This window comes from Pleurodeles waltl, chromosome 6 (genome assembly GCF_031143425.1).
Source record: "Pleurodeles waltl isolate 20211129_DDA chromosome 6, aPleWal1.hap1.20221129, whole genome shotgun sequence".
In the NCBI taxonomy this organism is placed as follows: domain Eukaryota; kingdom Metazoa; phylum Chordata; class Amphibia; order Caudata; family Salamandridae; genus Pleurodeles; species Pleurodeles waltl.
This window is the reverse complement of record NC_090445.1, coordinates 172034470-172062011: the sequence shown is the minus strand read 5'-3', so window position 1 is coordinate 172062011 and position 27542 is coordinate 172034470. Positions and strand designations below refer to the sequence as shown.

At 46.3% G+C, this 27542-nt stretch overlaps 1 protein-coding gene across 1 annotated transcript in view; it reads right to left on the bottom strand.

The window, feature by feature from the left end:
- The window catches only part of IFI35 (interferon induced protein 35), a 193588-nt gene that overhangs the window by 61967 nt on the left and 104079 nt on the right, over positions 1-27542 (bottom strand). The window contains exon 8 of the mRNA XM_069237757.1: positions 22705-22891. Coding sequence (XP_069093858.1) covers positions 22705-22891 — 187 coding nt within the window. The remainder of the gene's footprint in view (positions 1-22704; positions 22892-27542) is intronic.

The window sequence follows — 27542 nt, the reverse complement described above, 5'->3', positions numbered from 1 at the left end:
ATGTATACTTTTCAAGTTATTGACAAATAGCTGTTTTAAAAGTGGACACTTAGTGCAATTTTCACAGTTCCTGGGGGAGGTAAGTTTTTGTTAGTTTTACCAGGTAAGTAAGACACTTACAGGGTTCAGTTCTTGGTCCAAGGTAGCCCACCGTTGGGGGTTCAGAGCAACCCCAAAGTCACCACACCAGCAGCTCAGGGCCGGTCAGGTGCAGAGTTCAAAGTGGTGCCCAAAACACATAGGCTAGAATGGAGAGAAGGGGGTGCCCCGGTTCCGGTCTGCTTGCAGGTAAGTACCCGCGTCTTCGGGGGGCAGACCAGGGGGGTTTTGTAGGGCACCGGGGGGGACACAAGTCCACACAGAAATTTCACCCTCAGCAGCGCGGGGGCGGCCGGGTGCAGTGTAGAAACAGGCGTCGGGTTCGCAATGTTAGTCTATGAGAGATCTCGGGATCTCTTCAGCGCTGCAGGCAGGCAAGGGGGGGATTCCTCGGGGAAACCTCCACTTGGGCAAGGGAGAGGGACTCCTGGGGGTCACTTCTCCAGTGAAAGTCCGGTCCTTCAGGTCCTGGGGGCTGCGGGTGCAGGGTCTCTCCCAGGCGTCGGGACTTTGGATTCAAAGAGTCGCGCTCAGGGGAAGCCTCGGGATTCCCTCTGCAGGCGGCGCTGTGGGGGCTCAGGGGGGACAGGTTTTGGTACTCACAGTATCAGAGTAGTCCTGGGGTCCCTCCTGAGGTGTTGGATCTCCACCAGCCGAGTCGGGGTCGCCGGGTGCAGTGTTGCAAGTCTCGCGCTTCTTGCGGGGAGCTTGCAGGGTTCTTTCAAAGCTGTTGGAAACAAAGTTGCAGCCTTTCTTGGAGCAGGTCCGCTGTCCTCGGGAGTTTCTTGTCTTTTCGAAGCAGGGGCAGTCCTCAGAGGATGTCGAGGTCGCTGGTCCCTTTGGAAGGCGTCGCTGGAGCAGGATCTTTGGAAGGCAGGAGACAGGCCGGTGAGTTTCTGGGGCCAAGGCAGTTGTCGTCTTCTGGTCTTCCCCTGCAGGGGTTTTCAGCTAGGCAGTCCTTCTTCTTGTAGTTGCAGGAATCTAATTTTCTAGGGTTCAGGGTAGCCCTTAAATACTAAATTTAAGGGCGTGTTTAGGTCTGGGGGGTTAGTAGCCAATGGCTACTAGCCCTGAGGGTGGGTACACCCTCTTTGTGCCTCCTCCCAAGGGGAGGGGGTCACAATCCTAACCCTATTGGGGGAATCCTCCATCTGCAAGATGGAGGATTTCTAAAAGTCAGAGTCACCTCAGCTCAGGACACCTTAGGGGCTGTCCTGACTGGCCAGTGACTCCTCCTTGTTGCTTTCTTTGTTCACTCCAGCCTTGCCGCCAAAAGTGGGGGCCGTGGCCGGAGGGGGCGGGCAACTCCACTAAGCTGGAGTGCCCTGCTGGGCTGTGACAAAGGGGTGAGCCTTTGAGGCTCACCGCCAGGTGTTACAGCTCCTGCCTGGGGGAGGTGTTAGCATCTCCACCCAGTGCAGGCTTTGTTACTGGCCTCAGAGTGACAAAGGCACTCTCCCCATGGGGCCAGCAACATGTCTCTGGTGTGGCAGGCTGCTGGAACTAGTCAGCCTACACAGACAGTCGGTTAAGTTTCAGGGGGCACCTCTAAGGTGCCCTCTGTGGTGTATTTTACAATAAAATGTACACTGGCATCAGTGTGCATTTATTGTGCTGAGAAGTTTGATACCAAACTTCCCAGTTTTCAGTGTAGCCATTATGGTGCTGTGGAGTTCGTGTTTGACAGACTCCCAGACCATATACTCTTATGGCTACCCTGCACTTACAATGTCTAAGGTTTTGTTTAGACACTGTAGGGGTACCATGCTCATGCACTGGTACCCTCACCTATGGTATAGTGCACCCTGCCTTAGGGCTGTAAGGCCTGCTAGAGGGGTGTCTTACCTATACTGCATAGGCAGTGAGAGGCTGGCATGGCACCCTGAGGGGAGTGCCATGTCGACTTACTCATTTTGTTCTCACTAGCACACACAGGCTTGTAAGCAGTGTGTCTGTGCTGAGTGAGGGGTCTCTAGGGTGGCATAAGACATGCTGCAGCCCTTAGAGACCTTCCTTGGCATCAGGGCCCTTGGTACTAGAAGTACCAGTTACAAGGGACTTATCTGAATGCCAGGGTGTGCCAATTGTGGATACAATGGTACATTTTAGGTGAAGGAACACTGGTGCTGGGGCCTGGTTAGCAGGGTCCCAGCACTCTTCTCAGTCAAGTCAGCATCAGTATCAGGCAAAAAGTGGGGGGTAACTGCAACAGGGAGCCATTTCTTTACACAAGCCCCCCCCAGCCCACAGGCCAGGAGACTCAGCCCAAGCTGGGAGAGTCTTCCTAGTCTGTCAGGCGAGGAAGAGTAGGAGAAATAGGCTGGTTAGTTGCAGGGCCTACTCTGCCTTACATCCTTCTGTTCAGGTCATTCCCTTTGGGGAACTGACCTACTTCCACAGTGATAGGACCTAGTCTGAATTGCCTCTTGTCTGCCTCTTCAATGTCTCCACCCATTCTTTCTATTTTGGTCTTAGAGGTATCCACCTCTGCTAACCTTATCTTGGCCAGGGTTACCCCTAGCTTACCCAGAGAGGTTACCCAGAGCTGGAGTAACCCCACCATGACCAATAGGGTCAGGGGGCCTAACTTGCTATTTGGCATGGGGTCAGACCACCATGCTAAGGATAGTGCAGCCATAAATGCTAACACCCAGCAGAGGCCACTGACAGCTGTCAGTGCCCAGAACCACACCTTTAGCTCTTCACCTAAAAGGGAAGGGGCTAAGTTACAGGCTTCTTTGGGTTCAGGTTGCCTGTCTGCTGTATTGGAGTGGGGGGTTACCACATCTTGTAGTAAACACCCTTCTTCCACTCTTTCTTCTGTTAGCTGAGGAGCCACCCACTCAGGTTTAACAGTTGCCTGACTAGCCAGGACTTCTTGTGGGTCAGGTTGGACTTTATCAGGGCCATTTTTGGAGTTCTCCCCTACTGGAGCAGAATCTCCTTGGCTTGCTGTAACCTTGGCTAAAGGTTGTCCACCCCTCCTACTCTGTTTTCTTTTCTTCTTCTTCTGGGGCCTGCTTGCATTTACTGCAGAGGCAGGACTTCCAGAATCCTTGGGAGAGGACTGGCACTGGACCAGTTCCTCTCTTGAGCTCTGACTAACCTCTGGGTAGTCATTTCCAAGGAGACAATCAAGGGGGAGGTCTGTACTGACTACTACCCTTCTCCAGCTAAGAGTGCCACCCACTTCTATGGGCACTAAAGCCACAGGCCTCTTAGTGACCCTGCCTAGGCTAACTCTTACCCTGGCAGTCTCACCTGGGATGTACTGGTTTGAGAGCACCAGCCTGTCATGCACAATAGTGTGACTGGCACAAGTGTCTCTCAGGGCAGTGGTTGGGATTCCATTCACCAGTAGGTGGTGGAAGTGTCTACTTCCCTCTGGAATCTCCAACTCACCTGTTGGGCCCTGTTTCCAGTGGAAGGCTAGGAAGACCTCCTCATCTGAGGAGTCATCTCCCATGGCTACACTGGTTACCCCTGGAATTTTGTTCTGGGGTTTGTTTTTGGGACAAGAAGTGTCCTTGGTGTGGTGCCCAGACTGTTTACAGTTGTGGCACCATGCCTTAGTGGCATCCCAGTTCTTACCCTGGTACCCACCTTTGTTTTGGGTTGTGTCTTGGGGCCCACCCACCTGTTCTGGTTTTTGGGGGCCTACAGAGGACTCTTTTTCTTTGTTTCTAATGTCACCCACTTTCTCCTGGGGAGTTTTTGTAACCCCTTTCTTTTGGTCACCCCCAGTGGAAGTTTTGGTTACCCTAGTCTTGACCCAGTGGTCTGCCTTCTTTCCCAATTCTTGGGGAGAAATTGGACCTAGGTCTACCAGATACTGATGCAACTTTTCATTGAAGCAGTTACTTAAAATGTGTTCTTTCATAAACAAATTATAAAGCCCAACATAGTCACACACTTCATTTCCAGTTAACCAACCATCTAGTGTTTTTACTGAGTAGTCTACAAAATCAACCCAGGTCTGGCTCGAGGTTTTTTGAGCCCCCCTGAATCTAATTCTATACTCCTCAGTGGAGAATCCAAAGCCCTCAATCAGGGTACCCTTCATGAGGTCATAAGATTCTGCATCTTTTCCAGAGAGTGTGAGGAGTCTATCCCTACACTTTCCAGTGAACATTTCCCAAAGGAGAGCACCCCAGTGAGATCTGTTCACTTTTCTGGTTACACAAGCCCTCTCAAAAGCTGTGAACCATTTGGTGATGTCATCACCATCTTCATATTTTGTTACAATCCCTTTGGGGATTTTTAGGATGTCAGGAGAATCTCTGACCCTGTTTAGGTTGCTGCCACCATTGATGGGACCTAGGCCCATCTCTTTTCTTTCCCTTTCTATGGCTAGGAGCTGCTTTTCCAAAGCCAATCTTTTGACCATCCTGGCTAACAGGGGGTCATCTTCACTGAGAGCATCCTCAGTGATTTCAGAAATGCTGGACCCTCCTGTGAGGGCAGCAACATGTCTGACTATCATTTTTGGAGACAGGGCTTGAGAGGCCCTGGTCTCCCTATTTAGGACTGGAAGGGGGGAATTGCCCTCCAAGTCACTAATTTCTTCCTCTGTGAAGTCATCCTCAGAGGGGTTGGCTTTTTCAAACTCTGCCAACAGCTCCTGGAGCTGAATTTTGGTAGGTCTGGAGCCAATGGTTATTTTCTTTATATTACAGAGAGACCTTAGCTCCCTCATCTTAAGATGGAGGTAAGGTGTGGTGTCGAGTTCCACCACCTGCATCTCTGTATCAGACATTATTCTGCTAAGAGTTGGAATACTTTTTTAAGAATCTAAAACTGTTTCTAGAATCTAATTCAAACTTTTAACAAACTTTTAAACTCTAAAAGACAATGCTAAACAGGGACTTAACACACAAGGCCCTAGCAGGACTTTTAAGAATTTAGAAAATTTTCAAATTGCAAAAATGAATTTCTAATGACAATTTTGGAATTTGTCGTGTGATCAGGTATTGGCTGGGTAGTCCAGCAAATGCAAAGTCTTGTACCCCACCGCTGATCCACCAATGTAGGAAGTTGGCTCTGTATGTGCTATTTCAAAGTAAGGAATAGCATGCACAGAGTCCAAGGGTTCCCCTTAGAGGTAAAATAGTGGTAAAAAGAGATAATACTAATGCTCTATTTTGTGGTAGTGTGGTCGAGCAGTAGGCTTATCCAAGGAGTAGTGTTAAGCATTTGTTGTACATACACATAGACAATAAATGAGGTACACACACTCAGAGACAAATCCAGCCAATAGGTTTTTGTATAGAAAAATATCTTTTCTTAGTTTATTTTAAGAACCACAGGTTCAATTTCTACATGTAATATCTCATTCGAAAGGTATTGCAGGTAAGTACTTTAGGAACTTTAAATCATAAAAATTGCATGTATACTTTTCAAGTTATTGACAAATAGCTGTTTTAAAAGTGGACACAGTGCAATTTTCACAGTTCCTGGGGGAGGTAAGTTTTTGTTAGTTTTACCAGGTAAGTAAGACACTTACAGGGTTCAGTTCTTGGTCCAAGGTAGCCCACCGTTGGGGGTTCAGAGCAACCCCAAAGTCACCACACCAGCAGCTCAGGGCCGGTCAGGTGCAGAGTTCAAAGTGGTGCCCAAAACACATAGGCTAGAATGGAGAGAAGGGGGTGCCCCGGTTCCGGTCTGCTTGCAGGTAAGTACCCGCGTCTTCGGGGGGCAGACCAGGGGGGTTTTGTAGGGCACCGGGGGGGACACAAGTCCACACAGAAATTTCACCCTCAGCAGCGCGGGGGCGGCCGGGTGCAGTGTAGAAACAGGCGTCGGGTTCGCAATGTTAGTCTATGAGAGATCTCGGGATCTCTTCAGCGCTGCAGGCAGGCAAGGGGGGGATTCCTCGGGGAAACCTCCACTTGGGCAAGGGAGAGGGACTCCTGGGGGTCACTTCTCCAGTGAAAGTCCGGTCCTTCAGGTCCTGGGGGCTGCGGGTGCAGGGTCTCTCCCAGGCGTCGGGACTTTGGATTCAAAGAGTCGCGGTCAGGGGAAGCCTCGGGATTCCCTCTGCAGGCGGCGCTGTGGGGGCTCAGGGGGGACAGGTTTTGGTACTCACAGTATCAGAGTAGTCCTGGGGTCCCTCCTGAGGTGTTGGATCTCCACCAGCCGAGTCGGGGTCGCCGGGTGCAGTGTTGCAAGTCTCACGCTTCTTGCGGGGAGCTTGCAGGGTTCTTTCAAAGCTGCTGGAAACAAAGTTGCAGCCTTTCTTGGAGCAGGTCCGCTGTCCTCGGGAGTTTCTTGTCTTTTCGAAGCAGGGGCAGTCCTCAGAGGATGTCGAGGTCGCTGGTCCCTTTGGAAGGCGTCGCTGGAGCAGGATCTTTGGAAGGCAGGAGACAGGCCGGTGAGTTTCTGGGGCCAAGGCAGTTGTCGTCTTCTGGTCTTCCCCTGCAGGGGTTTTCAGCTAGGCAGTCCTTCTTCTTGTAGTTGCAGGAATCTAATTTTCTAGGGTTCAGGGTAGCCCTTAAATACTAAATTTAAGGTTTAGGTCTGGGGGGTTAGTAGCCAATGGCTACTAGCCCTGAGGGTGGGTACACCCTCTTTGTGCCTCCTCCCAAGGGGAGGGGGTCACAATCCTAACCCTATTGGGGGAATCCTCCATCTGCAAGATGGAGGATTTCTAAAAGTCAGAGTCACCTCAGCTCAGGACACCTTAGGGGCTGTCCTGACTGGCCAGTGACTCCTCCTTGTTGCTTTCTTTGTTCCCTCCAGCCTTGCCGCCAAAAGTGGGGGGCCGTGGCCGGAGGGGGCGGGCAACTCCACTAAGCTGGAGTGCCCTGCTGGGCTGTGACAAAGGGGTGAGCCTTTGAGGCTCACCGCCAGGTGTTACAGCTCCTGCCTGGGGGAGGTGTTAGCATCTCCACCCAGTGCAGGCTTTGTTACTGGCCTCAGAGTGACAAAGGCACTCTCCCCATGGGGCCAGCAACATGTCTCTGGTGTGGCAGGCTGCTGGAACTAGTCAGCCTACACAGACAGTCGGTTAAGTTTCAGGGGGCACCTCTAAGGTGCCCTCTGTGGTGTATTTTACAATAAAATGTACACTGGCATCAGTGTGCATTTATTGTGCTGAGAAGTTTGATACCAAACTTCCCAGTTTTCAGTGTAGCCATTATGGTGCTGTGGAGTTCGTGTTTGACAGACTCCCAGACCATATACTCTTATGGCTACCCTGCACTTACAATGTCTAAGGTTTTGTTTAGACACTGTAGGGGTACCATGCTCATGCACTGGTACCCTCACCTATGGTATAGTGCACCCTGCCTTAGGGCTGTAAGGCCTGCTAGAGGGGTGTCTTACCTATACTGCATAGGCAGTGAGAGGCTGGCATGGCACCCTGAGGGGAGTGCCATGTCGACTTACTCATTTTGTTCTCACTAGCACACACAGGCTTGTAAGCAGTGTGTCTGTGCTGAGTGAGGGGTCTCTAGGGTGGCATAAGACATGCTGCAGCCCTTAGAGACCTTCCTTGGCATCAGGGCCCTTGGTACTAGAAGTACCAGTTACAAGGGACTTATCTGAATGCCAGGGTGTGCCAATTGTGGATACAATGGTACATTTTAGGTGAAGGAACACTGGTGCTGGGGCCTGGTTAGCAGGGTCCCAGCACTCTTCTCAGTCAAGTCAGCATCAGTATCAGGCAAAAAGTGGGGGGTAACTGCAACAGGGAGCCATTTCTTTACACTATTCTAACCCGATACCGAACGAAACAATACCGACGTAGTTTTCCGAAGTTTTGACTATCTTTCCGTCCCGAAACCCAGAGCGAAAAGGAACACGTCCGAACCCGATGGCGGAAAAAAAACAATCTAACATGGAGTCGACGCCCATGCGCAATGGAACAAAGGAGGAGGAGTCCCTCGGTCTCGTGACTCGAAAAGACTTCTTCGAAGAAAAACAACTTGTAACACTCCGACCCAACACCAGACGGCGGACTATGCACAACATGTGTATCTGCAGCTACACATGCCATCGAACTATATTTTTCCGCTATTTAACAAACTATTAAAACAAAAAAAAGAAAGAAAAGGGAGGGCCTCAGAACATCAAGTCCTAGCATTCAGCGCTCAGTCCTAGCATTGTGAGCATTCTTATAAATATATAGTGCCTTTGTCACACTACCATGCACGTCTACACCTATACTTAGAAGACCCAAAGATAATCGATGCTGACAAGTGTGGAGGTTTGGAGAAAAGGAAGGCTTCACATAAATGGTTACACTCAAAACTCATTTCACTCATTTCCCCTAACCTTACCATCACCAGATTTACACAGATAAGAGGAGGGAATAAAGGTGTATGCCATGGAAAACAATGGCCACAATAAACATCCCTGGTGTATGATTTGAGCTTATTTGAAGAGATATAGGTGTGGGGAATCTATACTATTCGACCTGGCCCTTTTTGCAAGGTTATCCCCAGACTTTTTGCCTTCTTCCTCCTATTTTCTTTGACCTGTTTTTGTTGGCTTTTGGACTCTGTGCACTTTATCACTGCTAACCAGTGCTAAAGTGCATATGCTCTCTATCCAAATGTATTGGAATGAAAATGTCACTTACCCAGTGTACATCTGTTCGTGGCATTAGTCGCTGCAGATTCACATGCTGTGCATAGTCCGCCGTCTGGTGTTGGGTCGGAGTGTTACAAGTTGTTTTTCTTCGAAGAAGACTTTTCGAGTCACGAAACCGAGGGACTCCTCCTACTTTGGTTCCATTGCGCATGGGCGTCGACTCCATGTTAGATTGTTTTCCCCGCAGAGGGTGAGGTAGGAGTTGTGTATGTTAGTAATAGTGCCCATGCAATGGAATGAATACGTATGTGCAAAATTAAAGTTTAATGTAATATATTTACAAATGTACAAATGTTTAAGATCTACTTCTAAACGGCTACAGGCTCCCGGGGAGGAGGGTGGGGGCATGTGAATCTGCAGCGACTAATGCCACGAACAGATGTACACTGGGTAAGTGACATTTTCAGTTCGGTGGCATGTGTTGCTGCAGATACACATGCTGTGCATAGACTAGTAAGCAGTTATCTCCCCAAAAGCGGTGGTTCAGCCTGTAGGAGTAGAAGTAGTTTGAATGAAAATGTCACTTACCCAGTGTACATCTGTTCGTGGCATCAGTCGCAGTAGATTCGCATGTTTTGCAATAGCTCGCCATCTGGTGTTGTTTTTCTTCGAAGAAGTCTTTCGAGTCACGGGACCGAGTGACTCCTCCTTTTGTCTCCATTGTGCATGGGCGTCGACTCCATCTTCGATTGTTTTTCCCCGCAGAGGGTGAGGTAGGAGTTGAATTGTAGTAATAGTGCCCATGCAATGGAGTGACTAAGTATGCACCTATTTAAGGTTGAGATGATACATATATAAATAATTGAAGGTAACTTCCAAACTGCTACAGGCTCCCGGGGAGGCGGGTGGGCACATGCGAATCTACTGCGACTGATGCCACGAACAGATGTACACTGGGTAAGTGACATTTTCAGTTCAATGGCATCTGTCGCTGTAGATACGCATGTTTTGCATAGACTAGTAAGCAGTTATCTCCCCAAAAGCGGTGGATCAGCCTGTAGGAGTGGAAGTAGTCTGAAATAATGTTCTTAGTACGGCTTGACCTACTGTGGCTTGTTGTGCGGATAACACGTCTACACAGTAGTGCTTGGTGAATGTGTGAGGCGTAGACCATGTGGCTGCCTTACATATTTCTTGCATTGGGATGTTTCCTAGAAAGGCCATGGTAGCACCTTTCTTTCTGGTTGAGTGTGCCCTTGGTGTAATGGGCAGCTGTCGTTTAGCTTTAAGGTAGCAGATTTGGATGCATTTAACTATCCATCTGGCTATACCTTGTTTTGATATTGGGTTTCCTGCATGAGGTTTTTGAAATGCAATAAATAGTTGTTTAGTCTTTCTGATGTTTTTTGTCCTGTCAATGTAATACATCAATGCTCTTTTGACATCTAATGTATGTAGTGCCCTTTCAGCTACGGTATCTGGCTGTGGAAAGAACACTGGAAGTTCCACTGTTTGATTTAGATGGAACGGTGAAATAACCTTTGGCAAAAATTTAGGGTTGGTCCCTAGGACGACCTTATTCTTGTGTAGTTGTATAAAAGGTTCCTGTATTGTAAACGCTTGAATCTCGCTTACTCTTCTTAGGGAAGTAATGGCGATGAGAAATGCCACCTTCCAGGTTAGGAACTGTATGTCGCAGGAGTGCATGGGTTCAAAAGGTGGACCCATAAGTCTAGTTAGGACAACATTTAGGTTCCATGAAGGAACAGGAGGTGTTCTTGGTGGTATAATTCTCCTAAGGCCCTCCATGAATGCTTTAATGACTGGTATCTTATATAGGGAAGTTGAATAGGTAGTCTGCAGGTATGCAGATATTGCTGCAAGGTGTATTTTAATGGAAGAGAAAGCCAGGTTAGATTTTTGTAAGTGAAGCAAGTAACCCACTACATGTTCTGGAGTTGTGTGTAATGGTTGTATTTGATTAATATGGCAGTAGCAAACAAACCTCTTCCATTTACTTGCATAGCAGTGCCTGGTGGATGGCCTTCTGGCTTGTTTTATGACTTCCATACATTCTTGGGTAAGTTGTAAGTGCCCGAATTCTAGGATTTCAGGAGCCAGATTGCTAGATTCAGCGATGCTGGATCTGGGTGTCTGATCTTTTGGTTGTGCTGTGTCAACAGATCTGGCCTGTTGGGCAATTTGATACAGGGTACTACTGATAGGTCTAGCAGCGTTGTGTACCAGGGTTGCCTTGCCCAAGTTGGTGCTATCAATATGAGTTTGAGTTTGTTTTGACTGAGTTTGTTTACCAGGTAAGGAAGGAGAGGGAGAGGAGGAAAAGCGTAAGCAAATATCCCTGACCAGTTCATCCATAGGGCATTGCCTTGGGACTGTTTGTGTGGGTATCTGGATGCGAAGTGTTGGCATTTTGCGTTCTCCCTTGTCGCAAACAAGTCTATCTGAGGTGTTCCCCAGAGTTTGAAATAAGTGTTCAGGATTTGGGGGTGAATTTCCCATTCGTGGACCTGTTGGTGATCTCGAGAGAGATTGCGAGTTGATTTTGGATCCCTGGTATAAATTGTGCTATTAGGCGAATTTGGTTGTGAATTGCCCAACGCCAAATCTTTTGTGCTAGCAGGCTTAACTGCGTGGAGTGCGTCCCCCCTTGCTTGTTTAGATAATACATTGTTGTCATGTTGTCTGTTTTGACGAGAATGTATTTGTGAACTATGATTGGTTGGAAAGCATTTAGTGCTTGAAAAACTGCTAGAAGTTCTAGGTGATTTATATGCAGTTTTGTTTGATGTACGTTCCATTGTCCTTGTATGCTGTGTTGATCGAGGTGTGCTCCCCACCCTGTCATGGAAGCATCTGTTGTTATTACGTATTGTGGCACTGGGTCTTGGAAAGGCCGCCCTTTGTTTAAATTTATGTTGTTCCACCACAGAAGCGAGAGGTAAGTTTGGCGGTCTATTAACACCAGATCTAGAAGGTGACCCTGTGCTTGTGACCATTGTGATGCTAGGCACTGTTGTAAGGGCCTCATGTGCAGTCTTGCGTTTGGGACAATGGCTATGCATGAAGACATCATGCCTAGGAGTTGTAGTACCATCTTTGCGTGTATTCTTTGTGTTGGATACATGCGTTGTATGATGGTGTTGAAATTTCGAATTCTTTGTGGACTTGGAGTGGCTACTCCTTTTGATGTGTCTATTATGGCTCCTAGGTATTGTTGTACCTTGCGCGGCAGAATTTTGGATTTTGTGAAATTGACGGGGAACCCTAGTTTGAAGAGGGTTTGTATGATATGATTTGTGTGATTTGAGCACTGTATTAACGAATGGGCCTTGATTAGCCAGTCGTCTAGATATGGGAACACATGTATTTGCTGCCTTCTTATGTGTGCAGCGACTACCGCTAGACACTTGGTAAAGACTCTTGGTGCGGTAGTTAATCCGAAAGGCAGTACCTTGAATTGGTAATGTATTCCCTTGAATACAAACCTTAGGTATTTCCTGTGCGATGGGTGTATTGGTATATGGAAATAAGCATCCTTGAGGTCTAAAGTTGCCATGTAGTCGTGTAGTTTTAGCAATGGCAATACTTCTTGTAGTGTGACCATGTGAAAGTGGTCTGATTTGATGAAAGTGTTCACTACTCTGAGGTCTAGGATTGGTCTCAGCGTTTTGTCCTTCTTTGGTATCAGAAAGTACAGTGAGTAAACTCCTGTGTTTATTTGTGTGTTTGGCACTAATTCGATTGCATTCTTTTGCAATAGTGCCTGCACTTCTATCTCCAGGAGATTGGAATGGTGTGTTGTCAAATTTTGTGCTTTTGGTGGTATGTTTGGAGGGAATTGTAGAAATTCTATGCAATAACCATGTTGGATAATTGCTAGAACCCCAATGTCTGTAGTGATTTCCTCCCATGCTTTGTAATAATGACTTATTCTTCCCCCCACTGGTGTTGTGTGGAGGGGGTGAGTGACATGTGAGTCACTGTTTAGTAGTAGGGGTTTTGGGGCTCTGAAATCTTCCTCTATTTCTAGGGAATTGCCCTCCTCTATATTGTCCCCGAAAACCTCCTCTATACTGTCCCTGGTAACTGGACGGTGTTGCTTGTGAGGTGCTGGCTTGTGTGCTCTGACCCCGAAACCCCCCTCGAAAGGGTGTTTTACGGAATGTGCTGTAATTCCCTCTGCTCTGCGGGGAGTAGAGTGCGCCCATGGCTTTGGCGGTGTCCGTATCTTTTTTGAGTTTCTCAATCGCTGTGTCCACTTCTGGACCGAACAGTTCTTTTTCATTAAAAGGCATATTGAGAACTGCTTGTTGAATCTCTGGTTTAAATCCAGACGTTCGGAGCCATGCATGCCTTCTGATAGTTACAGATGTATTAATTGTCCGTGCAGCTGTATCTGCAGCGTCCATGGAGGAGCGGATCTGGTTGTTGGAAATGGTCTGTCCCTCCTCAACCACTTGTTTTGCCCTATTTTGTAAGTCCTTGGGCAGATGTTCAATGAGATGTTTCATCTCGTCCCAGTGGGCTCTGTCATAGCGCGCAAGTAGTGCCTGGGAGTTCGCGATGCGCCACTGGTTTGCAGCTTGTGCTGCGACTCTTTTACCAGCTGCATCGAACTTGCGGCTTTCTTTATCTGGGGGTGGTGCATCTCCAGATGTGTGAGAGTTGGCCCTTTTCCTAGCTGCTCCTACAACGACAGAGTCTGGTGGCAGCTGTGTAGTGATGAAAACCGGGTCTGTAGGAGGCGCCTTATACTTTTTTTCCACCCTTGGTGTGATTGCCCTACTTTTGACCGGCTCCTTAAAGATTTCTTTCGCGTGCCGGAGCATACCAGGGAGCATAGGCAGGCTTTGGTAGGAGCTGTGGGTGGAGGAGAGTGTGTTGAATAAAAAATCATCCTCGACCTGTTCTGAGTGGAGGCTTACGTTGTGAAATTGTGCTGCTCTAGCCACCACTTGAGAATACGCGGTGCTGTCTTCTGGTGGAGATGGCTTCGTAGGGTATGCCTCCGGACTGTTATCTGACACTGGGGCGTCGTATAGGTCCCATGCGTCTTGATCTTGGTCACCCTGGCTTATGGTGGTGTGAGCTGGGGAGTGTGATGGAGTTCGTGCTGGTGAGACGTTAAGCACGGGCGGAGGAGAGGGTGGTGGGGTAACTCTTTTCACCACTTTTGGTTGTGGTGTCTGTTCAGTTTGGAACTCCAACCTTCTCTTTCTTCTAATGGGGGGAAGGGTGCTTATTTTTCCTGTCCCCTGCTGTATGAAGATACGCTTTTGCGTATGGTCCATATCAGTTGATTGTAGCTCTTCCTCAAACCTATGCTTTGCATTTGGGAGGTTAGCGAGTGCTCTTCTGTATAAGAGCCTGAAGCTGGGTCGCTTGCAGTTTGTTTCGGCACCGAAACCTTGTCTGCGTGTTTTTTCGGCTCCGAGGTGACTTTTTTCTTTTTCGGGGCCGAAACCTCTCGGCGTCGATCTTCTTCGGTGCCGCTGTCTCGGCGTCGAGCCGTGTCCACACCGGCATCTCGGTGTCGAGGCTTGTCTCCAGCACTTTCTCGGTCCCGAGAAGGCTGCGTGCCAGTGTCTCGACCGGAGTCGGACGATCTCGGCACTGTTTGGGCCTTTTTCGGTGCCGACGGTCGGTCACCGAATTTATGGGTGGAGCCATGGCCTGATGGCAGTGGCGTCCCCTGGGCCTTGTAAATTTTCCTCTGTGTGGTTTTCGACGTCTTACTCACGGTTTGTGTATCGTCGAATCCTTCGGAGTCCGATTCTTGGATCGAGAAGGTACCTTCCTCTTCCTGCTCCTCGAACTCTCGGTGGGCTGTCGGCGCGGACGCCATCTGAAGTCTTCTGGCTCGACGGTCTCGGAGTGTCTTTCGGGACCGGAACGCACAACAGGCCTCACAGGTGTCTTCACTGTGCTCAGGTGACAGGCACAGGTTACAGACCAAGTGTTGGTCTGTATAGGGGTATTTATTGTGGCATTTGGGGCAGAAACGGAACGGGGTCCGTTCCATCGGCGTTCTTCAGCACGCGGTCGGGCCGACCAGGCCCCGACGGGGGATCGAAAAACTACCCCGAAGGGCACCGGAGCTCTTCGATGCGGTGTTGAATCTAAGTACGCCGATCCCGAACGCAACAATACCGACGAAAATCTTCCGAAATTAGCTAATTTTCCGTTCCGAAACTCGGAGCGACAGGAACACGTCCGAACCCGATGGCGGAAAAAAAAGCAATCGAAGATGGAGTCGACGCCCATGCGCAATGGAGACAAAAGGAGGAGTCACTCGGTCCCGTGACTCGAAAGACTTCTTCGAAGAAAAACAACTTGTAACACTCCGGCCCAACACCAGATGGCGAGCTATTGCAAAACATGCGTATCTACAGCGACAGATGCCATAGAACATAAAGTTCTTAGTACGGCTTGACCTACTGTGGCCTGTTGTGCAGATAACACATCTACACAGTAGTGTTTAGTAAATGTATGAGGCGTAGACCATGTTGCTGCCTTGCATATTTCGGTCATTGGAATATTTCCTAGAAAGGCCATAGTAGCACCCTTCTTTCTGGTTGAGTGTGCCTTTGGTGTAATAGGCAGTTCTCTCTTTGCTTTAAGATAGCAGGTTTGGATGCACTTTACTATCCATCTGGCGATACCTTGTTTTGAAATTGGATTTCCTGTATGAGGTTTTTGGAAGGCAATAAATAGTTGTTTTGTTTTCCTAATTAGTTTTGTCCTGTCAATGTAGTACATTCGTGCTCTTTTGATGTCTAATGTATGTTGTGCTCTTTCAGCTATTGAATCTGGCTGTGGGAAGAACACTGGTAATTCCACTGTTTGGTTTAAGTGGAAAGGTGAGATAACCTTTGGTAAAAATTTTGGATTTGTTCTTAGAACGACTTTATTTTTGTGTATTTGAAAAAATGGTTCTTGTATGGTAAACGCCTGTATTTCACTTACTCTTCTTAGAGATCTGATGGCAATGAGAAATGCAACTTTCCACGTTAAGTATTGCATTTTACAAGAATGCATGGGTTCGAAAGGTGGACCCATGAGCCTTGTCAAGACAATGTTGAGGTTCCATGAAGGAACAGGTGGTGTCCTTGGTGGTATTATCCTCTTTAGGCCCTCAATAAATGCTTTAATGACAGGTATTCTAAATAGGGAAGTTGAATGAGTAATCTGCAGGTAAGCAGATATTGCTGCGAGATGTATTTTTATGGAAGAGAAAGCTAGATTTGATTTTTGTAGATGTAGTAAACATCCTACTACATCTTTTGGAGATGCATGCAATGGTTGGACTTGATTATTATGGCAGTAACAAACAAATCTTTTCCATTTACTTGCATAGCAGTGTCTAGTGGATGGCCTTCTAGCTTGTTTTATGACCTCCATACATTCTTGTGTGAGGTTCAAGTGTCCAAATTCTAGGATTTCAGGAGCCAAATTGCTAGATTCAGCGATGCTGGGTTTGGATGCCTGATCTGTTGTTTGTGTTGTGTTAACAGATCTGGCCTGTTGGGTAGTTTGACATGAGGTACTACTGACAGGTCTAGTAGTGTGGTATACCAAGGTTGTCTTGCCCATGTTGGTGCTATTAGTATGAGTTTGAGTTTGTTTTGACTCAATCTGTTTACTAGATATGGAAGGAGAGGGAGAGGGGGAAAAGCGTACGCAAATATCCCTGACCAATTCATCCATAGAGCATTGCCTTGAGATTGCCGGTGTGGGTACCTGGATGCGAAGTTTTGGCATTTTGCATTTTCTTTTGTTGCAAATAGATCTATTTGAGGTGTTCCCCAAATTTGGAAGTAAGTGTTCAGGATTTGGGGGTGAATTTCCCATTCGTGGACCTGTTGGTGATCCCGAGAGAGATTGTCTGCTAGCTGGTTCTGGATCCCTGGAATAAACTGTGCTATTAGGCGAATGTGGTTGTGAATTGCCCAATGCCATATTTTTTGTGTGAGGAGACACAACTGTGTCGAGTGTGTTCCCCCCTGTTTGTTTAAATAATACATTGTCGTCATGTTGTCTGTTTTGACAAGAATGTATTTGTGGGTTATCATTGGTTGGAATGCTTTCAACGCTAGAAATACTGCTAACAATTCTAGGTGATTTATATGAAACTTTCTTTGATGTACGTCCCATTGTCCTTGGATGCTGTGTTGATTGAGGTGTGCTCCCCCCCCTGTCATGGAAGCATCTGTTGTTATCACGTATTGTGGCACTGGGTCTTGGAAAGGCCGCCCTTTGTTTAAATTTGTACTGTTCCACCATAGAAGCGAGATGTATGTTTGGCGGTCTATCAACACCAGATCTAGAAGGTGACCCTGTGCATGTGACCATTGTGATGCTAGGCACTGTTGTAAGGGCCGCATGTGCAATCTTGCGTTTGGGACAATGGCTATGCATGAGGACACCATGCCTAGGAGTTTTAAGACCATCTTTGCATGTATCTTTTGTGTTGGATACATAGCTTGTATCACCTTGTGAAAATTTTGAACCCTTTGTGGACTTGGAGTGGCTATCCCTTTTGTTGTGTTGATTGCCGCTCCTAAGTATTGCTGTGTTTGACACAGCAAAAGGTGTGACTTTGCATAGTTGATGGAGAAACCCAGTTTGTAAAGGGTTTGTATAACATAATCTGTGTGGTGTAAACACTTTGTTAGCGAGTTGGTTTTGATTAACCAATCGTCTAGGTACGGGAACACGTGGATTTGCTGCCTCCTGATATGTGCAGCTACTACTGCTAGACATTTTGTAAAGACTCTTGGTGCTGTCGTTATTCCGAATGGCAACACTTTGAATTGGTAATGTATTCCTTCGAATACGAACCTTAGGTATTTCCTGTGCGAGGGATGTATCGGTATATGGAAATACGCGTCTTTTAGATCTAACGTTGTCATGTAGTCTTGCTGTTTCAGTAGTGGTATTACGTCTTGTAACGTGACCATGTGAAAGTGGTCTGATTTGATGTAGGTGTTTAGTGTCCTGAGATCCAATATTGGTCTCAGACTTTTGTCCTTTTTCGGGATTAGAAAGTACAGTGAGTAAACTCCTGTGTTCTTTTGTGTTTTTGGTACTAATTCTATTGCGTCTTTTTGCAGTAATGCTTGAACTTCTAGTCCTAGAAGGTCTATATGCTGTTTGGACATCTTGTGTGATTTCGGTGGGACGTTTGGAGGGAGTTGGAGAAATTCTATGAATAACCATGTTGGATAATTGCTAAGACCCAAGTGTCTGTTGTTATCTCCTCCCAAGAATTGTAGAACTGGCTTAGTCTTCCCCCCCACTGGTGTTGTGTGAAGGGGTTGAGTGACTTGTGAGTCACTGCTTGTTTTGAGGGGTTTTGGGCCCTTGAAATTTTCCCCGGTTTCGTGGGAATTGGCCCCTTCTGTATTGGCCCCGAAAGCCTCCCCTTTGATACTGTCCCTGGTAGGTAGACGGTGTTGTTTGTGAGGTGGTGGCTTGTGTGGCTTGACCTCGAAACCCTCCTCTGAAAGTAGTTTTGCGAAATGTGCCAAATGTGCCTCTGCCCTGCGGGGAATAGAGTGCGCCCATGGCTTTAGCTGTGTCAGTGTCTTTCTTTAATTTTTCAATTGCAGTGTCCACTTCTGGTCCAAACAATTGTTGTTCATTGAACGGCATATTGAGCACTGCCTGTTGTATCTCAGGTTTGAAGCCGGATGTGCGCAGCCATGCGTGCCTCCTTATCGTTACAGCAGTAGTTATAGTTCTTGCAGCTGTATCTGCTGCATCCATAGAAGAACGGATTTGGTTGTTGGATATGTTTTGTCCCTCTTCAACCACTTGTTTTGCCCGTTGTTGGAATTCTTTGGGGAGGTGCTCGATGAGATGCAGCATCTCGTCCCAATGGGCTCTGTCATATCGCGCTAGGAGTGCCTGCGAGTTGGCGATGCGCCACTGATTTGCAGCTTGTACTGCAACCCTTTTCCCGGCTGCATCAAACTTTCGGCTCTCCTGGTCAGGAGGTGGTGCGTCGCCTGATGTGTGCGAGTTGGCTCTTTTACGAGCTGCTCCTACGACAACTGAATCTGGTGGTGTCAGTTGTGATGTAATAAAAGCAGGGTCTGTGGGTGGTGCCTTGTATTTCTTCTCCACCCTTGGGGTTATTGCTCTGCTTTTAACTGGCTCCTTAAAGATTTGTTTAGCGTGCCTTAGCATTCCCGGGAGCATAGGAAGGCTTTGATAATTGCTATGGGTGGAGGACAGGGTGTTAAAAAGGAAGTCATCCTCGATAGGCTCTGAATGTAGCGATACGTTATGAAACTCTGCTGCCCTAGCTACCACCTGAGCATACGCTGTACTGTCCTCAGGTGGTGAGGGCTTAGTGGGGTACGACTCAGGGCTATTGTCCGATACTGGGGCGTCATAAAGATCCCATGCGTCCTGGTCATCTTGGCTCATGGTGGTATGAGCTGGTGATTGTGACGGAGTCTGTGCCGGTGATATATGAGTTGCCGGTGGTGGAGAGGGTGGTGGAGTTACCTTCTTCACCACTTTTGCTTGTGGTGTTTTTTCTTGTTGTTGGAAATCTAGTTTCCTTTTTCTTCTGATTGGGGGAAGGGTGCTGATCTTCCCTGTACCACTTTGTATAAAGATCCGCTTTTGCGTGTGGTCTACAGCTGTTGTTTGTAATTCCTCCTCAAATCTGTGTTTTTGAAGTTGGGAGGACAGTGAGTGTTCCTCTGAGTAGGAACTGGCTTTCGGTTCGGTTGCTGGGCGTTTTGGCACCGAAACCGTGTCTTTTGTTGTTTTCGGCTCCGAAGAGATTTTCCTCTTTTTCGGTGTCAAACCTTCTTGGCGTCGACCATCTTCGGTGCCGCTATCTCTGTGCCGAGCAGCTTCGGTGCTGCTGCCTCGGTGTCGACCCTTTTCTGCGGCAGTTTCTCGGTCCCGAGATTGCTGCGTGCCTGTGTCTCGACCTGAGTCGGACGATCTCGGCACCAGCTCGCCCTTTTTCGGTGCCGATGGACGGTCACCTACTTTATGGGTTGAGCCATGGCCTGTCGGCAGTGGCGTCCCCTGGGCCTTGTCTGTTTTTCTGTGTGATGCTTGTTTCAACGTCTTACTCACGGTTTCTTCGACGTCGAATTCTTCGGAATCCGATTCGTGGATGGAGAATGTTTCTTCTTCTCCCTCTTCCTCGAACCGTTGTTGTCCTGTCGGTGTGGACGCCATCTAGAACCTTCTGGCTCTTCGGTCTCGGAGCGTTTTTCTCGACCGAAACGCTCGACAGGCCTCACACGTTTCTTCTTTGTGCTCGGGTGACAGGCACAAGTTACAGACCAAATGTTGGTCTGTATAGGGATATTTACCGTGGCATTTAGGACAGAATCGGAACGGGGTCCGTTCCATCAGTCTCGATCTTGCATGCGGTCGGGCCGACCAGGCCCCGACGGGGGATCGAAATTACCCCGAAGGGCCACCGGAGCTCTTCAAGATTCGGCGTCGATTCTAATCTAACCCGATACCGAACTAAACAATACCGACAAATTTTCCGTTGATTCGGACTAACTTTCCGACCCGAAACACGGAGCGAAAAGGAACACGTCCGAACCCGATGGCGGAAAAAAAACAATCTAACATGGAGTTGACGCCAATGCGCAATGGAACCAAAGTAGGAGGAGTCCCTCGGTCTCGTGACTCGAAAAGACTTCTTCGAAGAAAAACAACTTGTAACACTCCGACCCAACACCAGACGGCGGACTATGCACAGTATGTGTATCTGCAGCAACACATGCCACCGAACATTAGTTTATCCATGATTGGCATATTTGATTTACTAGTAAGTCCCTAGTAAAGTGCACCATGTGTGCCCAGGGCCTGTAAAAAATCAAATGCTACTAGTAGGCCTGCAGCACTGACTGTACTACCCACATGAGTAGCCCTGTAAACATGTTTCAGACCTGCCACTGTAGTGTCTGTGTGTGCAGTTGAAACTGCTGTTTCGACCTGGAGAGTGCACCCACTTGCCAGGCCCAAACCTTCCCTTTTACTACATGTATATCACCCCTAGGGTAGGCCCAAGGCAGCCCTATGGGCAGGGTGCAGTGTATTTAAAAGATAGGACATGTTCTAGTGTGTTTTATATCCTGATAGTGAAATACTGCTGAACTTGTTTTTCACTATTGCAAGGACTATCTCTCCCATAGAGTAACATTGAATTTGGGGTCTCTGAACTCACAATTTAAAAATACATCTTTTGGTGAAGTTGTTTTTTAAGTTGTAAGTTTGAAAATGCCACTTTTAGAAAGTGGGCATTTTCTTGCTCAACCATTCTGTGCCTCTGCCTGTCTGTGGAATACACGTCTGGGTCAGGATGACAGTTGTGCTGTTTATGAATTTGCTCTACACAGTCACACAAAGGGAGCTGAGGTATGCCCTGCATATCCTGATGGGTCTTCCTGAGCTAGAGTGATGGGAGGAATGACACTTGCACCCAAATAGGACAGTGCCTGTCTTTACACAAAGCAGTCTCCAACCCACTAGAGTGTGTCTGGGGCCAAGACTGGAAAGACAGGGTCTTGTGCACTACAAAGACTTTTCTTGGTAGTTTGCCTACTTCAAAGGTAGAAATGGGTATAAGTACTGGACCTCTGACCCCACAAAGTTAGAACACTTCTGGACTGAGGATATTCTGCCAGGAAGAAGTACTGGATGCTATAGGAGGGACTGCCATTCTGCCTGTTGCTTTGTTGTGCTGGTGTGCTGCCTGTCCTGTGAGTGAAAGTACTGGATTTTGCTTTCTACATCCTGCTTTCCAAGGTTCTCCAAGGGCTTGAACTGAGCTTGCCTCCTGTTAAGAAGTCTCAGGAACATCAAAGACTTCATCTGAAAAGTACATGGGTTCTTCTGCTGAGAGTCTTGACTTTCCAAGTGGTGCCAACTACATTCCTTGGGCCACTGGAAGTGTAAGCTGGTGACCTAGAGGAGGAAATCCACAGACTGACGCGCGGTGGCAGAAAAATTGACGCAGCGCCCGTCTTGTGGCTGGCGCATCGATGCAGAGCCTGTCTCGTGGCTGCAGAATCAATGCACGCCTGTTTCCCTGTGGCTCTATCAACAAAGCTCATCTGGATTGTCCACCCATCATCCCCGGAGCATCAATTTCTCACCGCCCCGCACAGCAGTAAGGAACCGAGGCTGCGTGTCAGAAATTCAATGCATTGCCTTTCCTGCAAGGAAAGAATCAACGCATCACCTCCCCTGCCAGTAAGGAACTGATGCAGTGCCTTTCCTGTGAGGAAAGAATCGATGCATCACCTCCCCTGCACAGTAAGGAACAGACGCATCACTTTGCTTTTCGGTGCCTCACCTCCCCTGCGGCCTGCATTGTCTTTGTTTTGGATGCATCCCAGGTACTTTGTACTAAAAAGATATAACCATTGATTACTATGGAATAAGACGCATTAAAAACTTTCCAAAGTGATATCTTTACTTGTGTAGGTTGGATTTTGTTGTTTTGGTCTGGTTTTACTCAGATAAATATTGGCTATTTTTCTAAACTGGTGTGGAGTACTTCTGTGGTGTTTTCACTGTGTTACTGTGTATGTGCATGTACAAACATTTTACACATTGACCCTGAGATAAGCCTGACTGCTCGTGTCAAGCTACCAATGGGGTGAGCCGGGGTTATTTTAGCTGTATGGCTCCCTTACCCTGACTAGAGTGAGGGTACCTACTTGGACAGGATGCAAACCACTGCCAACCAGAGACCCCATTACTAACATATACTCATTGTAAGTGTAGGCTATAGCAATTTCTAGCTTCTTGGTGAATTGGCCCTCCAACAACTAGAGCATGAGGGTATGGTTTCCAGTGCAGCAAATGTGGTAACTTTGTGCATCTTGTCAAGGGACCATCAAACAAAGTACAACACTTGAAAAGGGGTGCCTGTTGGTGTCAATTTTAGTTAGATTTATCTTTTGAAGAGTTTGCAAGAATCCCTTTCAGTTGTATGTTAACAGACACGCGTGCAATGTCTCTTGCAGCACCTGAATCAAAATATAGATGAAAATCTACCTCCTTCTTCACCAAAGATAATGATCACTTGCCCCGAATCTGGTAAAAACTCGCACTTTTCCACCTCGCCGCCTCCATTTTTCTTCTTGCTGAAGAAAATCTCCAATTTGTCGATGATACGGTCTTGAGGTATGTCCTCTGGGATGTTGGACACCATGACTCTAAAGTTGCACACATGCATATCAATCTACATAGAAGGCAGAAAGCAGATACTAAACATTGGTCCTTCAAATAAAGTTTAAAGTATTGCACTAGTATCAATATTATTAATGCTTATACAGAAATGTCACAAAACAAGTCAACAACATGCGTGGTGCAGGAAAAGAAGTAAGGCGCTGAATTAAGGTTCCAAAAGCATGAGACAATGAAAAGTAGTTTACGTCACCCAGACCACCACACAGTATGTCTAACTTTCCATCCTACACTTTTCTATTTACTTATCTTTCTTTCTACCTTGCTTCCACTTGCCCTCCTATTTTGTCACCTTTTCCCTAATTTTTTAAATGTTGAAGGTGCTCAGTACAAGGGCTACAGTGTTTGGCGTTCCAGTCAGTTAGACCCTATCTGCACAATGATTGTAGGATCGTCAGCCTTCATTCAAGAACAAGGAGTTGCAGATAAATCAGGAGAGCACTAATACAAAGCTGCAAACATGATAACTGTGTCTACCACAACCAGAGCAGTGCATGGTCTGTGTAGCCTGCATAGGTGAAAATTGGATGTGGGGTAAGGTTGCTCCATTCCACTAGAGAAAACAACATTTTGGAGATCTGCAGTTCAGATTGGAAAAGGTTGTAAAGTTTCGTACCTGCTTCAGGTTATAGATACAAAATATGTTCTTCTCCTATTGCTTTATCAACAGTTCTCTATTAAGAACACAGGTTGAGATCTTACTCCTAGCAGCAGCTGTGCTACGTGGAGGTAAATTAGTAAAGACCTATTTGCCCTATACAAGGCTGTTTCCCAAAAAAGACACCAAAGACCTGCTGTATATTTAATATTGGCCAAAGGACTATTAGTAAATGTTATAGCATTAGTTTAACTAATTACAGTGAAACCGTTGACATTGTGTTTTGTATCTATAAAAGCATAAGAAGTTCAAACAAAAATACTTCCATAATTCTAAAAATAAATATGAAAAAACAAGCCTATAATCATTACCACATACTAGGTACTGGAAGAAATGATTATAGCTTTCTTTTTATATGATGGTGTCTTTAGTTAGACACCATGGTGATTCAGCCTAGAGCCATTAACATGATGGCTTTTTCTGACAAAGTGATAACCTGACTACTAATAAAGATGTGGCATCTACAGTTAAGATACAGAGAATTAGTGTGGAATGACTGTGTTGAATTAAGCAGATTGGTTTTATTTAAAAAAATGATAAGAAAGATTCACAGTTATGGACCAATTGATACTTTATTGCTGGAAGCTGCCAGCTACCAGATCCTGACCTTTCCTATGACTGGATTACAGAACAGATCCTGTGTTTTATACATTTGCTGTGACTGCTGTGTGCTTTCCTCCTTAAGAGATATGACAGTAATGACTTTGGAGAAGGCCTACCTCCCACAGATGCCACCTTTAGAGAACTGTGGCACGAGATGATCAGGCAGGTAGGGCAGGGCATTTAAATGAAGAAGAAAGGTAGTTTTTGGTGGGGTCTGCTAATGTGGAGAAGCTAGTATAACAGTTTCCTTTACATCCAAAAGGCAAGCTTTGTGTAGATCTTCCAAGGCTAACAACTCGAAAGTATCTAAAAAATTCAGAAACTGCAGAAGCTGCAAACCAACACAGAACGAAGGGCCTCAATTTTTTTTTTTCAAAGGCATGAGCATATGCTTATAAGCCTTCGTTTTGTGTTGGTCTCTAGCTTCTGCAGAATCCCAATCTTAACAGCACATTTCAGGCACCCAATTGAACCTACAATCTTCTGGGCCATGCTCAAACTGCTTTAGGATACCACATACAAGCAATACATAACTGTTTGCCATGCCCAGCACAGAATCTCAGCTCCATTCATGTCTTTATGATTAGTACAAAGCGGTTCAATTAAACAATTGCACAGCAGATCACAAAGTAGCACCCCTTTAAATTTTCATGCCTTCACTTAGAGAAATTTAGAAGTAGATCTGATGTTCAACGTTTCTCAGGAAAAATGGAAGATGTGGCTGTTTACAGAATGCATTGAAAGTTAAAATGCAACAGGAGAAACCACATTTCCTCTGAAGAAAATGACTTGCATCACATGACCTAAACGCTACACAGCTCTATAGCAGCTTTCTTAGCCATAGTGGAGACACCTCCTCAGAACATAGCATCTTCCTCCAAGAGAACCATCAATAAATGTTAAATCATGAAAATGTTATGGGGTGGGGATGTGACATCATGCATGCATCCTGGGTGACATTAAAGCCTTGAAAGCTTATGGTGGTGAGGAAGGGCAAGGTCTAAGAAACAATATTTGCATATTAAGCAATTCTTGTTCTATTCCATGTTCATTTGCTGGTTAACAGTCTCCATTCCCCTTTATGCTGCTCAAGCTTCTTGTTACTGGTTACACAGCCGGGTTGGAGAAATGGCACATGCTCCCTGTGCCTGAGCAAGCGTCAGACCAGCCTGCTCAGGCCAATCCCGGCACTGCTCTCATGCTTGGTACAGCATGAGAGCAGCATCTGGATTGGGAGCCTGTGCTTTTGTGATGACTGTCGGAGGAGACTGAGCAGTTGGTAGCGGCACGGGGAGCAGCAGCGACAGGAAGTTCCTGAAGTCATCTTTTGGAAGCATCCTCACTGCTTTTTCTATCCAGTATAAATACAGATGAGCAGATGTATGCATTGCAGATAAAGAACCAATGGTGCTGATGACTTCTGACCTTTTTAAAGGCTCATCCATCCCATCAGCAGTGTGATGGAAGAATCATTTCCCCCATATGAATGAGATCGAACAACAGCATATGTTAAAGGATGTTTAATTTTCTCTGTACTGATCACTGAACAAGAGTTATTCAGAAGATTTTTCAGGAGGCAGCATCTAGATCATTATCCTTAAAATCTCTTATACTGCATCTTTCACCCCTCCTCCCACTTCGAACAAGCACCCAGATATTTTTGTGGTTTCCTGGTGCCCAAATAAAGCACATATTTATCCATGAAACGCACATTGGCTGTGTCTTACAAAGTGATGGCCTGACTACCAATAAAGATGTGACATCTACATTGAAGATACAAAGAATTATGTTTTGCAGTCATGAATTGTCTTAAATCAAGTGTTAAAATTACGTTTCACTGTACTGATTCTCAGGATATATAATCATGGTCTGTTCTCCAAGTTACCTGTGGTTCACAGATCAGCATCTGCTAGCTTGTTGTACAGATTTGTAATAGTTTTCTATTTATAAATGTAGACTAGCAAAGAGATGGTGTTGATAAAAATAGTAAATTGTTCCAGTGCCTTAGTCCCAGCATTCCATACTATAAAATGATTCACCAGGTCTTTGTCTACAAACAAAAAAGACGTTTGGGAGGAGCAAGAATTACCTTTTCACACATGGTTGAGGAATCTGCACCTAGTTTCCAAAACGGGACGTCTACGAAGAGAGAGATAAACTACATAATTTGGAAAGGCTCACTGCTACATGTGAGAAAGAACAGAACGAATGGACGACTAAATTAAATTTTCTAAGAGAATATCTTCTCAAGGAAGAACAGGGCAATTGTCTATGCTCACAAAACAATATATCAAATCTTCATGTGTCTGAGAACTACCAACATCCACATAAAGGTGGTGAGAGGACCTGGTTTAAACCATATATGCTAGTTTTAGGACTTTTTAGGACGACACACAAAAGAACTCAGAAAAGTGATCTTGCCATGAAAGATAACATACCCAGCAAAATAAAGTGTATGTGAGACTCCAAACGGAAGCAAATAGGAGAGCAAGATATCAATCAAAAAGCCAGAAGGAGATAGAGAAATTGTGGGGGTAGGCACGAAATATAGTCTCATACTCAGTAAACTACAATCCTGACTCACTTGCAAACTCTGTGAATGTGCAGTGAATCAGCATAACATATTATAATTGTGGAATATCGAAGACCAAGGAAACTAACTTTCAAGGCAATCACTCACTCAGCTAGGAAAGGAAGACGGGCTTTCTCCAGATAGCTGAACCTATATGGCCTTACCAATAGCCAAATAAAGAAAACTCCATGGATATTTGATCCCGGGAGCCCTTTGAGTAGGGAAGGCCCCTGATCCTGAATACCCTGCAAGTTCTCTGACAGCAATAGCAGGTTCTTTGTAATTTGCAACCATCTCTTCGGTGGAAGTTGCAGACAAGAAATGCCCATTGGGTACAAGGTCCAAAACAACTGGGCAAAATTCCAAAGGAAGTTTGAGGAACACTGGCATATTCACATCTGAACAGAAACTCATAAAGATATGGCCACAGCCTCGAAGTAATCTAGAACCGTGCGGTACAATAAAAATCACTTTAAAAGCATACAATGTCCCCTCAGAAGGTCAAAAAAGACTTGGTGAAAAGATTTCACAGAAAGCTACCCAGGCATTCCAATTCACCTGAAGAAGAGGAAGGGCTGCATTATAACAGATATCCCTTCCCGTCCTCAACAAAGGGAAGAATCCTTTTCTTGGGGATCTACACAACTTCATGTCCAACCTTACAGTGGAACAACAAAATAAAGGTCTCCGAATGAGGCATCTAGAACTTCATGCTAGACTCACATACTCTATAGATCCTGAGTAACCTGCTACTAATCCTTCTCCTCTGGGTAAAAATCTCTAGAGTTAGTCTAGGTAACCATGGCTAGGGTG